Source organism: Herpailurus yagouaroundi, unplaced genomic scaffold, assembly GCF_014898765.1.
Source record: "Herpailurus yagouaroundi ecotype Mexico unplaced genomic scaffold, PumYag 214, whole genome shotgun sequence".
In the NCBI taxonomy this organism is placed as follows: Eukaryota; Metazoa; Chordata; class Mammalia; order Carnivora; family Felidae; genus Herpailurus; species Herpailurus yagouaroundi.
The window spans coordinates 5,363,420-5,377,930 of NW_024412445.1; the positions used below are offsets into that span (position 1 = coordinate 5,363,420).

At 49.6% G+C, this 14,511-nt stretch overlaps 1 protein-coding gene across 1 annotated transcript in view; it reads right to left on the reverse strand.

The window, feature by feature from the left end:
* COBL (cordon-bleu WH2 repeat protein) overlaps positions 1-14,511 on the reverse strand; it is a gene marked incomplete at its 3' end in the record, with an annotated part of 182,830 nt that overhangs the window by 162,209 nt on the left and 6,110 nt on the right. Inside the window, exon 2 of the mRNA XM_040455085.1 lies at positions 154-354. Coding sequence (XP_040311019.1) covers positions 154-236 — 83 coding nt within the window. The remainder of the gene's footprint in view (positions 1-153; positions 355-14,511) is intronic.

The following is a 14,511-nucleotide window of genomic DNA, read 5'->3' on the forward strand; positions in this document are numbered from 1 at the left end:
CTTTTGCCCCCGGGGGCCCCCCCCCGCCCCCCCACGGCGGGGTCCCCCCCCCTCCCCCCCCCCCCTGTGGGCCGGCCAGGACCCGGGGGGGGGGGGGACGCCCCCCCCCCCCCCCCCCCCCCCCCCCCCGCCCCGAGGCGCCAGGGCCCTTACCTGCCGCTGACCACGCTCTTCTTCTCCAGCCCGCTGGGCAGAACCACGGTGACGGCCACCGAGCTGTTCTCCAGGCTCTCCATGTGCAGCAGGCTCTGTGGAGGGCCGGGCGACACGTCTCGGCGAAGTGTCTGTCCACCGTGCGCGTTCGGGGTGGCCGGCTTCCCAGGCGGAGGAGGGGCGCGACCCTTCGTCTTCCTCCTGAAGCAGGGGCGGCACAGAAAGAGGGGGTGAGGGGGCAGCTCCCGACTTCGGAGTCCATACAATCACCCGTGAGGATGCTTCCTCCTGACAAATCATTCTTTTTTTTTTTTTTCTTTATTTTCCCTAAACGTGTATTTATTTACTCTGACATAGAGAGCGCGAGTGAGAAGACGGGCAGAGAGAGGGAGGGAGAGAGTCCCAAACGAACTCTGAGCTGTCAGTGCTCGAACTCACCAACAGTGAGATCACGACCTGAGCCGAGCTCAAGAGTCGGACGCTGAACCTGATGAGCCCCCTGGATGCCCCACCCGACAAATCATTCTTACAAGTTTTTCTCGGTCCTCAGAGAAGCCTGCTTGTGTAGACATTTATTTATACATAAGGACCTTACTTTACAGAAGTATTTTTGTAACCGTCTTCCCAGCATCAGGACCCACGCTAATAACAGCCTTGGGCAGGTCACCTCGTTCAGTCTTCAGGATATTTGGCAGCTGAGAAAACTGGGGGTCCAAGAGATCTGTAGCTCCCCTGAAGGCCCCTGGTTATCGGGGTGTCAGAATAGGGATGGAAAGCAGACATCCTGACCCCAGGGGCCACTCCTGCTCACCTTATCCCCCCCACCCCTAGTCCTGCCAACCCACCGAAAGGTAACAGGTCTAAAGTCTCCTTCAGAACAATCTTTTTTATTTTTTATTATTTTTTAATCTTTTTTTTTTAAATAGATTTTTAATACTCTATTAAAAATATATTTATATATATATTATATATTATATTATATATATTATATATATTTTAATAATCTATAAAAAATCTATTTTTAATCTTTATTTAGTTTTGAGAGAGAGAGACAGAGACAGTATGTGAGCAGGGGAGGAACAGAGAGAGAGGGAGACGCAGAAAAAGCACGATTGAGGGAGGGGCAGAGAGAGGGGGAGAGGGAGAATTTTAAGCAGGCTCTGCTCTGTCAGTGCAGGGCTGGACACGGGCTCAGACCCACGACCTATGAGATCATGAGCTGAGCCAAAGTCAAAGACTTCACTTAAGTGACTGAGCCACCCAGGAGCCCCTGTGCTGGTACTAGTTAAATATACTTTAAAAGTATATAATTTGATATGCCGCAGTGCTTGATAAGGATTTTTTAAAAAAACAATTATTATCAGTTATGGAAAATCCCATTTTTAAGAGTTACCCATTGTAGCAATGTGTCATAAGCAGTCCAGAAAGAGGCACCGAAGAATGGGTGACAGGTAGCATAGGGTTTGGCTCTTTCCCCTGCTACGCATTTCCTAATTTTGTGTATTGCTTGCAAAACAAAAGAGGCTGCTTAAAATTGGGGAGAAAATAGCAAATGGGATTCAGAAAAGGCCACAAACTACTGCCATTCATGTCACTGGTTAACACAAGGATTAGGAGTGACATTCAAGGCTTACCCTCTACTGTGAAACGTAGACACGAATTTATTTCCTTTTTTTCTCGTTAAATACCTTACATGTGGGGCACCTGGGGGGCTCTGCGGGTTAAGCATCCACTTCTTGATCTTGGCCCAGGTCATGATCTCATGGTTTGTGGGTTCGAGCCTCTGTGCTGGCAGCTCGGAGCCTAGAGCGTGTTTCCAATTCTGTGTCTCCCTCTCTCTCTGCCCCTCCCCTGCTCATGCTGTGTGTCTGTCTCCCTCAAAAATAAAGAGCCATTAAAAAAGAATTAACAAAAAAGAATCTCCCCAAGCAGCCACCCCAGCTCTCATCACTGACCTCGGTATAAAGGCCACGTCCCCGACCACCTAGCCTCTACCAAGCCATCTTGCTGCCTCCTGGGGTTCCCTCCACCTGCCGGGAACCCAGCACCCACTGCGAGGCGTGCATTTTCTCACCCCTTTCTCCGCACCCCGATCACACCCCCGTGCAAGAGCTGCAACCCCGCAGGCTGCAAGGACACCCCGGGATGCTTTTTGTCCAGCTCGGTGTTACATGTGTGCACGCGTCTGCCTGGGCACACGCACGGACCTCAGCCAACAGTGAAAAACCTGGAACATTTCACACTAACAAAATGGATGTCTGGCTCTTTCTGAGAAAATAATAATAGATCCGAAAAGGCCCTGAACTGCTTCACAGCAAACACCGTCAGTGTGCTTCCATTTGGGCCCCGGGACTCAATGCCAGACTCCAGGCCATCACATACCTGTCCCCTGCAGGGCCGCAGCTACTGGTGCCGCCGGGAAGGCAGGGCTCTCGCCGGACCCTCGATCCCGAATCTCCCTTCCCCTTCCCCCACTTGGCTGGCAACGGGTCTCATGTTCCCTGACCCTGGAAAACCCACAAGCGTGCCCCCTGTCTGTGCCTCACCATACACCCTGTCCCGTATGCTTCGATCTCTTGAAGACACAGCGAAAAACCACATCTGAGACGCCTCTGTGTGCTCTGGGCTTAAGGACACAGGCTGAGACCAGGGGACTCCTCCTGGCTATGCTGAAGAATCACTTGGGAAGTTTTCCAAGGGCCCAAGTCCCCACCACGGGCCAATCAAATCTGAATTACCTAAGAGCCGGGGTTATGTTAATGGATGACATTTTTTTTAAGTAAGTTTATTTATTTTGAGAGAGACAGAGAGCAAGCAAGGGCAGAGAGAGAGAGAGAGAAAGAGGGATGGGGAGAGAGAGAACCCCAAACAGGCTCTGCACCATCAGCACGGAGCCTGACATGGGGCTTGAACCCAGGAACTGTGAGATCATGACCCGAGTGGAAACCAAGAGTCAGGCGCTTATTAGCCCACTGAGAGTCACCCAGGCGCTCCAGACGGCAACGTTTCTTTCGAACAGAGGCTCCTTAACATCAAAATGGCACGTGGCTCTGGTTGCAATTTCCGTATCACTTGACGAAGGCAACTGACAGATCATGACGCTATGTGCCGATAAAGTTGTGACTTCGTGTTTTGATTTCACAGAATAATATCTGCGCATTGTGAGGAGCGCACACGAGCAATTTCCACGCCAGACACGATGCCTGATGGGCAGATGGAGTCACGGCCCACTTCAGAAGCTGTGTGTGTCCGTGAGCGCACGGACCTCAGGCCGAGAAAGCCGCTTGATGCCAGCCTTAGGGTCTGCACACATACAGCCACCCTCATTGCCATTCATCTGCCCAGGTAGCAATCTTGCTGCCTCATCATTTCATGTCTCTGGAAGACTGCAGATGCTTTACTGAGGCTGTTTAGAGTCTCAACAGGGTCCTCGTATCTTTAGGTATTTACAAACACTTATTGATGATATTGATGATGACGATGTTGACAAGGGTGAAAACTATATAGAGTTTCAGCCTACAAGGGACAGAGCACACTTGGAAGATCTTGAGGCAAGGATGATATTGAGGAAATCTGTCAAGACTGTAATACTGGGCGTCCACCTACGGAGAAAGCTTGAGCGGCTGGTCCAGAGAAAGGCCAGAATTTGGAGACGGGAGAGAAGGGGAGGAAGGGAGGGGAAATGTCCCTGGTAGGCGGAGGGGAAGAAAAATAAACCTGTAAGGCACATCATAGGAGGAGACATGAAAACAGTAGCGCGGGTTGAGTACACCGCCCGACAGGCCACCAGAGTGCTGTGGTTTTCCTAAACCCGCTTTATCTCATTGGATCCTCGTCTACGGGAACAGAGATTTGCTGCTCTCGTTTTGCTGGTTGGGGAAGAGTGTTCAGGTGGTTCCAAATACCAGCATCCCGCAAATAGTTGGGGATTATCTTTGTCAAGGTCACTGAGAAAGGGGAGGGAATCTGTTTTGTCCAGAGAGAGGCCCAGCGGCTGCAGGAAATAGGGTCTGGTTGGGAAGTGAGCCAAGGAGCTAACTAATCCCTAGCCGGTGGAGATCCTTGATGATCTTCAAGAACAAGTATGGGAACAGCTGCAGGGAGCCGAGTAGGGGGGAGCCCCGATGGAGACGGCCAGACCAGCAAGCAGAAACATCTCAGTTCTGGGGACATACTGAATGAGGGGTGAGGTACCTCGTGGGGAGGGTGCATGGACAGAGCGACCGCAGGAGGAAGATGGAGGGGAGGGGCCCTCGAGAGGAGGGGGACTCCACGATGTCTGCGGTTCCCGGCCTCTGACTCTCGTACAAGGGCTCAAAGCAGGTTATAGGAGAACAAGCTCTGGGAGGCGATGACCAGATGGCTTTCTATGACCTGGGTCTGAGATGACAGTGACATTTCCAAGTGGAGGCAAGTGCAGGCAGGGGAGAGGAGCCCCCACGTAGACTGAGGACAGCCATTCTCCGAAAGCTACGGCGGTCCTTGCTCAGAACCACAAACAGCCGCAGTCCCGGCCTCCAAGAAGCCCTCCAGTGGGTTCCTGAGCACCTGCAGTGGGGAGGGTGGCGGGGGTGGGGGGGTGCAGAGGCACTGTGGTCATGACTCGGCCTGACCCTGGCCTCCTCCTAGTCTCTGCTGGCCAGTGGGTCTCAATCTCAGATGTCATCTTGTGTGTCCATCAGGATCTGAGCCACTGCGCCTGGATCTCTTCTCTCTGGACCTCAGTTCTGTTGGGGACACCGGGAGGGACACTGGTGGCTGGGCCGTAGGACACATCCAGGTCTAGTATACTAAATCATGGAAAAATACGAACCCCAAACTACCACTATTGTATTGTATTATTATTTTTTTAAGTTTATTCATTTATTTTGAGAGAGAGAGAGAGAGAAAGAGAGAGAGAGCAAGCAGGGGAGGGGCAGAGAGAGCAAGAGAGAATTCCAAGCAGGACTGCAGAGCCCAATGTGGGACTCAAACCCACGAACCATGTGATTATGACCTAAGCTGAAATCAAGAGTTGGACACTTAACTGACTGAGCCAACCAGGTGCCCCAGATCCTATCCTATCCTATCCTATCCTATCCTATCCTATCCTATCCTATCCTATCCTATCCTATCCTATTCTATTCTATTCTATTCTATTCTATTCTATCCTATCCTATCCTATCCTATCCTATCCTATCCTATCCTAGGATGGCCACTATCCAAAAAAAAGGAAAGAAAATAGTCAACATCAGCAAAAATGTGGACAAAGAGGAACCCTTGTGCACTGTTAGTGGGAATGCAACCTGGTGCAGCCACTTTGGAAAACAGTATGGAAGTCCTCAAAAAGTTAAAAACAGAACCACCATAATTCCTCTCTGGGTCCGGGAATACCTTGGTGTGGGTTTGGTTCCAGAGCACCGCAACAGAGCAAACACCACAATAAAGCCAGTCAAGTGAACTGCCTGGCTTCCCAGTGCATATAAAAGTTACATTTACACTACACTGTGGTCTCTATGTGTGCAAACAGCATTCTGCCTAAAAGTGCATGCCTTAGTTTAAAAATACGTTATCGCTAAAAAATGCTAACCACCATCTGAGCTTTCAGGCATCATCTTTTTTGCTGGTGGAGGGTCCTGCCTTGACATTGACGGCTGCTCACCGATGAGGGTGGAGTGGTGGCTGCTAAAGGGTGGGGTGGCTGTGACCATTTTTTAACATAAGACAATGAACCTGGCTACATCAATTGACTCTTGTTTTCACGAATGATTCCTCTGTAGCATGTGATGCTATTTGATAGCATTTTACCCACAGGGTAACTTCTTTCCAAATTGACATCCATTGTCTCAAATGCTGCTGCTGTTCTATCAGCTATGTTTCTGGAATGTTCTAAATCCTTTGTTGTCATTCTGACAGTCTTCACAGCATCTTCACCAGCAGTGGATTCCATCTCAAGAAACCGCTTTCTTTGCTCTTCTATGTTCTCATGTTGGATCATGAGATGCAACAATTCAGTCCCATCTTCGGGCTCCTCTTCTGGTTCCAGTTCTCTTACTGTTTCTGCCACATCTGCACTGGCTTCCTCCCTTGAAGTCTGGAACCCCTCAAAGTCATCCAGGGGGTTGGAATCACCTTCTTCCACACTCCTGTTCATCTTGATATTCTGGCCTCTTTCCATGAATCACACATGTTCCTAATGGCACCTAGAATAGTGAATCTTCTCCAGAAGGTTATCAGTTGGCTTTGCCCAGATTCCAGAGGAATCACTATCTGTGGCAGCTATAGCCTTATGAAATATATTTCTTAAGTAAGAAGACTTAAAAATCTGAACTTGCTGCTTGATCCATGGTAGGTAACATGGATGTTGTGTTAGCAGGCATGAAAACAAGATTGATCTCATTTCCATCTTCATCAGAGCTTGTGGGTGACCAGATGTATCCATAAGCAGTAATATTTTGAAAGGCATCTTTTTTTTCGGCAGTAGGTCTCAATAGCAGAGTTAAAATATCCAGCAAACCATGTTATAAACACAAGTGCCACCATCCGGGCTTTCCTGTTCCATCTAAGGAGCACAGGCAGAGTACATTTAGCATAGTTCTTAAGGGCCATAGGATTTTCAGAACGATCAAGGAGTATTGGCTTCGACTTCAAGTTACCAGCTGTAATAGCCCCTTTCCAGAGGGTCAGGCTGTCCTTTGAAGGCAGGCACTGACTTCTCTCTAGCTGTGAAGTCCTGGATGGCATCTACTTCCAATAGAAGGCTGTTTCGTCTACACTGACAATCCGTCTAGTGGAGTCCCCTTCATTAATGATCTTCACCAGACCTTCTGGATGACAGGCTGCTGTGCTTCCCCTTGTACTTCTATGTTACAGACTCTACTTCTTTCCTTACACCTCATGAACCAACCTCTGTTAGCTTCAGACTTCTCTTCTGCAGCTTCCTTGCCTCTCAGCCTTCAGAGAACTGAAGAGAGTTAGGGCCTCGCTCTGGATTGGGCTTTGGCTTAAGGGAGTGTTGAGGCTGGTTTGATCTTCTATCCAGACCTTCAAAAGTTCCTCCAGATCAGCAATAAGGCTGTTTTGCTTTCTTGTCATTCGTGTGGTTCACTGGAGTAGCACTTTTCATTTCCTTCAAGCATTGTTCTTTTGCATTCACAACTTGGCTGTTTGTTCAAGAGGGCTAGTTTTTCACCTGTCTCAGACTTTGACACTCCTTCTTCACTCAGCCTAATCATTTTAGCTTTTGATGAAAACTGAGAGGCATGTGGCTCTTCCTGTTGCTTCAGCATGTAGAAGCCATTGTAGGGTTATCAACTGGCCTCATTTCAACATTGTTGTGTCTTAGGGAATAGGGATGTCTGAGGAGAGGGAGAAAGGCCGGAATGGTGGGCTGTGGAGCTGATGATCACACATGACATTCATCCATTAAGTTCACCATCTTTTCTCATCTGGGTGTGGTTTGTTACACCCCAGAACAATGACAAGAGGAACATCAACCTGATGTTACTGATCCCAAGTCAACCTAACAAATATACACTAAAACCTTGGTTTGCAAGCATAATTCGTTCTGGAAACATGCTTGTCATCCAAAGCACTTGTATATCAAAGCAAATTTTAAGAACCATTGGCTCAGTTGTGATCATGTGACATTTGGCATCACGTTCGACTCGTGCTGTAAGACATGGCTTGTTTATGAAGTTAAAATTTATCAGAAACGTTTAATCGTCTTGTGGAACACTCGCAGGACAAGTGACTAGCAACCCAAGGTTCTACTGCAATGAGAAAATCTGAAATATTGCTAGAATTACCACAATGTGACACAGAGAGCTGAAGTCAGCAAACGCTGTTGGAAAAATGCCACCAATAGACTCTCTTGTTTCCGGGTCGCCACGAACCTAAGATTTATAAAGGATGTGGTATCTGTGAAGCCCGACAGAGTAAAGCACAGTAAAACAACGGATGTCTGCATGTACCCAAAAAAGCAGAGACTTGAAAAGACACACCCAGGTTCCCAGCAGCATTATTCACAGTCCCCCAAAGGTGGAAGCAATCGAAGCGCCCATGACCGGATGAATTAATAAAAAGTGGTAAACACACATTCTGGAATATGATCCAGCCTTAAGAAGGAAACAAATTCTGAAGCACACTGCAACGTGGATAACTGAGTGAATAAAGCTGGTGACAGGAACACAAATACAGCAGGAGTTGCCCAAACTTGAGGTTGCTATGGTGGGTCAGGCTCAGAGAGACAGGCAACAGAAGGCAGGATGCCAGGGGCTGGGGGCTGGATGGGGAGTTTCCGGTGAGCAGAGTCTCAGTTTTGCAAGAGGAGCAGTTCGGGAGACTGGCTGCGCCACCCACCACACCCTTAAAAGCGGTTGGTTGGTGTAGTCCATTTCACGGTGTGTGTGTTTTATCACAATGCAACCACAGTGATTTCATCCTAAGGAGATTCGCTGTTCGGTCTGGTAATTTTATCAGTTCCGACGCGTCAGTCAGTCTTCCTGTTGGGGCTCTCGTGCACCCCTCATCGGGCTCCTTCCTGGGGACCCTTCAGCTCCCACCTGTAGCTCCCCAACACTGATGGGGTTTCTTTGGCCAGCACACTGGCAGGACAAGAAGGCAGATGCCGAACCTGATGAGGGAGGAGGGAGGCTGGGGGCTGCTTAGAGCAGAGGGGGTGGGTAGGGTTGGACTCCCTCCCCCCAGGAAAGGGATCCCTTGAAGAGCAGGGCTAGAGGGTGGGCAGGCTGTTGGATTAGGCTTCACTGTGCACGAGTGGCCGGTGACAAGGTCTCTGTTGCCTCCCCTTGAACCCTCCTCCACCCAGGGAGCACCCACGATATCTGGGGCTGGGCTGGTCTTTTCGAGGACATAAGTGTATGCCAGTCCAACAGCAGAAGCCGCCCAGGTGGACAGACCCCCCCCCCAAACTCCCCTGAAAGTGTGCACTGTCTCCACCTGACCCACAATCACGGCACCATCTAGCTGGGAAGGGCCGCTGCTGTTCGCACGGACCCGATCATCTTCACTCGCCCTCAAAAGCTGTTGCTCCTTTCTGGAAGGTCCGTGCAGGTGCCGTGCAGTCTGGGCTACCCAGCACCAGGGAGCACGTGGGCAGTTAGGAGGGCAGGTGACCTAGCTGGCACAAGGAAGCCGCCACAGCCACGGGGAGGCGGGGCGGCTCCCACGAACCTCAGGGAATGAGTCACTGAACAAACAGCCCCCCTCCCTCCCCTCCCTCCAGGTGAAAGGCTGGGTGCGCCCCAGCAGAAACGATAAAATGAAATAATACATCTAAAAACACCTCTGGCATTTCCAACGAAGATCATCGATCGGAACACCCCTCGGTTTTAGCACACGCCCATCCCGGAGCGAGGAGATCTGCTCCCTGAAAGTCAGGCCCTGCAGGACGCCGCGGGCTGCCCGTCTGGCACAGCCGGGGCCCAGCGAGTGCAAATTCCAGGGCGGGAGTCCAGGCAGCTGAGTTAAACCCTAACCGCACAGGCGCGCAGCCAGCCTGGAGGAGCCCCGGCCGGGCAGGGCCTGCGGACTGAAAGGGGAAAACCCCCACCGCTCCCCACTCCGATTCCCCGGAGCAGAGTCCAAAGGGCACCTCTGCCGGCTGTTTCTTCTAGGCTTCAAGCACTTTCCCAGTGTCTCAGACCAGTGGACACTGAGGCCGGTGGTCATGCTGATGTCGGCTCACCCCGGCACGCCTGTGTGACCTGTGCCTGTGACCAGGCCGGGGGCCCAGGTGGGAAGCAGGCTTAACGGTATCTGCCTAAAGGGAATTTCAGAGACGAGTCTGGCACACCGTTACTGGCCTCCCGCAGGCTAAATGGGTCTGTTTGCGCCGTGGGCCAAAGGGGGGTGCCATTCTCTGCCCAGGATTCTTCCAAAGCAGGAAGTTTGCCTCCTCGTAAAAGATTCTGAACGTTAGAACCCAGCTGCCTTGGTTCTCAGGGTCACCTGGCTGCCAGTGTCACCCCGGTCCCCCCTGCCAGCGGCTGGACAAGGCCTTGCCTCTTCCCCACTGGAGGGAGAAGTCTGCAGGTGGGTGGAGCCTGTGGGAGAGTCCCAGGCCGTGACTCATCCGTCCCGGCCTCGCCCCAGACCTCCCGAATCTGACTCCACATCTGTCACACTCTGGCTGATTCCTGGGGACCGTAGTAGTTTGGAGGAAGCATTGAAGAAAGAGGATCTGGGGCATGTGGGTGGTGCAGCCAGCGAAGCGTCTGACTCTTGGTTTCGGCTCAGGTCATGATCTCACAGTTGATGAGTTCGAGTCACACGTCAGGCTCTGGGCTGGTGGCATGGAGCCTGCCTGGGATTCTCTCTTTCCTTCTCTCTGCCTCTCTCCAGCTTTTGCACTCTCTCTCTCAACATAAATAAAATAAACTTAAAAAAGTAAGAAAGGGGATCAGAAATAACAGAGGAGTTTAATAGCGATGCCATGGAACATTATTCTGCACGCTTATGGAACTGTCCCGCAAGCAGGACATCTAAGACCATCATCTCCCAAGCAAACAGGTCAGTCTGCTCTGGTCCTAGAACCAGCAAGCCTGGTAACAGTACTACATGGCCCTCCATGAGCTCATGGTCTCCAAGAGCAGACCGATATTAAACAGGCGATAGCACAGGTAAATACAGAGAGAAGGAACACAGGCAGTGCCACTCCACGTAGGCTGAATCCAGGAAGTGACTTGTGACCTGTGATATGAAAAGTCAGGCAGAGGTGGCAAGGACGGGGTGGGCACGAGGCTGTTCCCAGCAAGGACGGTCATTCAGACAGCACGGAGGCGGGGAAGGACTGGGGATGTGCAGGGAAGGACTTGGGATGTCATACAAATTACAGGAAGGGTGCCGTGAAGGAGGGCAGGGACCTAAGCGTGGACTGGACCACGGAAGGCCTTGTTCATTTCCTAGGAACTGCACTGAACAAACAGTGCCTGCTCTCAGGGAGCATGCGCGTGCACACATACAGACATGCACACGCTCATACTAACAGCTCTGGAAGGCACGTTCACGAGCCAGGGCAACTCAAGGCAGCTGACTGCCTTGAGATCCAAAGGAGAGACGCACGGTTGCAGAAGCAACAAAGGATTGGCAGAAAGCTCTACGTGAGCAGGACTAGAGGAAAGGAAACGAGAGTGTGTTCTAGAACAGCGTGTGCTCTGACGGGGCGAAGACATCACGGGTTTGGTGTCAGAAGCTAGAGAGACAGCAGCCTGGCCGAGAGTGCCAGCCCTCCTGATGGAACCCTCCAGAAGGTGAGGTGTCCAGCCAGGTGCCAGCCCAGGAAGAGAGGCACTCGGGCAGCCGTAGCCCGTGCCCACACGGCAGCCTCAAGTGGATTCTTGGGGTCGACACTGCATTTCCATTTTGCCCGGAGGTCTTGGTGGGCCAAGCTGGCAGAGACGAGGACGCGGGCTCCAAACGGAGCGGATGCGTGGGAGCGGGCAGGATGGGGACCTGTGCTTTCCCCGTAGCCTCCCCACCCACTCGGCTGGGACTCCGGTCAGTATGCTGTTAGGATGAGACAGACCCAGTTAAGCGTCTCCAGAGTGCTCTGCCCCGCGTTCTAGCAGAAACCTCCGAACTTCATGACTCTGACGGTGCTGGGTTCAGACCTGCCCACTTGTGCACACAGCAGGCTGGGAAGTGGTAGCTGCACACGCATGATGTGCCCACGGAAGGCGCTAAACACTCACGAGGTGAGGGCACGGGGGGGGGGGGCCCGCAAACACGCCAGGCTCTCTGGCCGCGAGGCCTGAACGAGTCACGGGCTTTGTGAGCTTGGGTTTCCTTGAGGACTGAACAAGGTAACAGGTGTCACACGACTGGCTCAGGACCTGGTAAGGAAGGAGCAGGTGCTCAGAACGGGTCCCCTGTCTCGACAGTCTCTTCTGTGCCCGAAGAGGGTAGCTTGACCCACGGGGCAATCTAAAACAGACTTAGTACAGGGCTAAGTTCATTTATAGTAAAAAGATGTGCCTCAGTGGCGTGGAAATGCCGTGAAGTTAAAATGTGAGTGGGCCTGTTTATTTTTTTAAAACCGGTTTCAAAAAGAATTATAGAATTTTTGATTTAGATTAAATTTATTTTTTATTTATGTTTATATTAAATTTATTTCACATAAAATAAATTTTTATTTATATATTTATAAAAATATAAATCTATACATACAAATATTTATATATTATTTATAAAAATATTCTATATCATTTATAAAAATAAATTTTTATAAGTTTAAATTTATATTAAATTTTATTTATTGTTATTAATTTAATTTATATTAAAATTATATAATTTTAATTATAGAATTCTGTGAAAAAACCCTCTCTGAAACACATTTTTTATGTATCTTTTTCTAAAGTTGTTTATTTTGAGAGAGAGGGAGGGAGAACGAGTGGGACAGGGGCAGAGAGAGAGAATCCCAAGCAGGCTCCCCACTGTCAGTGTAGAGCCCGACGCAGGGCTGGAACTCACGAACCATGAGATCGTGACCTGAGCCAACACCAAGAGTAGGACGCTTAACCGACTGAGCCACCCAGGTGCCCAGAACACATTTTCCTTTAAACCAGAGTTTACCAATCCCTAAATATGTACAAATGGATTAGTTGGCAGCCTAAAAGGTAAAAGATTTTTTTTAAACATGTGCAATCATTTCAATATTTTTATTTAAATCAGGGACAGGCCACATGGGGTCATTTGCACTTGCTCACAGCCACACTGTTCCGTACCAGTGTTGGGTGGGGTTGGTACTGCTCTGCAACAGAGATGGAGTGATATACCCTGTGCCATGAAGGGACGTCAAGGGACCCCAGACAGTTCACACCCAAAGCCCTGCATTGCTTCAGAACTGGCCACACTTGTTCTCTGTTGCCTGAGAATGTGACAAGAAGGTCCTGCCCTTTTAAATTAGCCATGCACAGGGGTATCTGGGCGGCTCAGCTGGTTGAGCATCTGACTTCAGCTAAGGTCATGATCTCACAGTTCGTGGGTTCAAGCCCCACGTCGGGCTCTGTGCTGACAGCGGGGAGCCTGGAGCCTGCTTCGGATTCTGTGTCTCCCTCTCTCTCTCCCCCTCCCCTGTTGGTGCTGTCTCTCTCTCTGTCTCTCAAAAATAAATAAATGCTAAATTAGCCATGCAGGGTGTTAAACAGGCAAGGGGGAATATTTCACTTAACTACTTTTCAGTATCGTGTTTGCCTTCATTATCAAACAGATCCATCAAATTAATGGGATCTTGTTATGTGCGTTAAAAAGCAGAAAATGCATTCCAGATGGCGTGGATGTAAATGACGGTCATCATCTCAAAGTCAAGAGACTAATGTGCACAGTAAGAAAGTGAGCTACAAAGATATCACTCCTCACATGCAAATTGAATGCTGGCGGCCTCAGTCGAGTTTCACCACCACAGAAAGGGAGTGGAGGGTTGTGATTCAGAGCGAGGGTCACATGGCCATGTGGCCGGCAGCCTTGGATGGAAGCCTGGCTCTGTTGCTCGCTACCTGTGTGATCCCAGCAACTGACGGAGCCCTGTGCCTCAGTTTCCCTATCTGGGAAACAGGAACAACCTCATAAGACCGTTAGGATGATCCAGTGTAACAATGCTTATGAGCACAGAGACTGGCTAGGACTCAAGTTCATGATAAACATTAGCGACTACCGCCTTCTGTAACAAATAACACCTTTTTGTGACTTTTGTGCTTTGTTTTATGTAATTCGTGAAATCCGTTTCATTTTATAGTTGTAAAAGGAGCCTACTTTCCTAGCTTCATGTTTATAGGTATATAAGAAAGCTGAAATTCATGTAATTTAGTAAGAGGTCATAATCATTGTTTGGGGGGAGTCACTGGACCACTTTCCTACACCTTATACAAAAAGGAACTCAAAATGGATCAAAGATCTAAATGCGAGACCTGAAACCATAAAATTGCTAAAAGCAAACACAAGCAGCAATCTTCTTGGACATCAGCCCTAAGAATATTTTTCTGGATAGGTCTCCTCAGGCAATGCAAAGAAAAGCAAAAATAAACTATTGGGACCACATCAAAATAAAAAGCTTTTGTACAGCAAAGGAAGCCACCAACAACACAAGAGGCAATCTGCAGAATTGGAGGAGATATCTGCAAATGATATACCCAAAAAGCAGTTCGTATCCAAAATACATACAGAATTTATGCAACCCATTGCCAATAAAACAAACAATCCCATTAAAAATTAGGCAGAGGACCCGAACACACTCTTTTCCAAAAAAGACACACACAGAGGGCCAACAGACACATGAAAAGATGTTCAACATCACTCAACAGCAGGGAAATACCAATCAAAACCACAATGAGCTATCACCTCACACCTGTCAGAATGGCT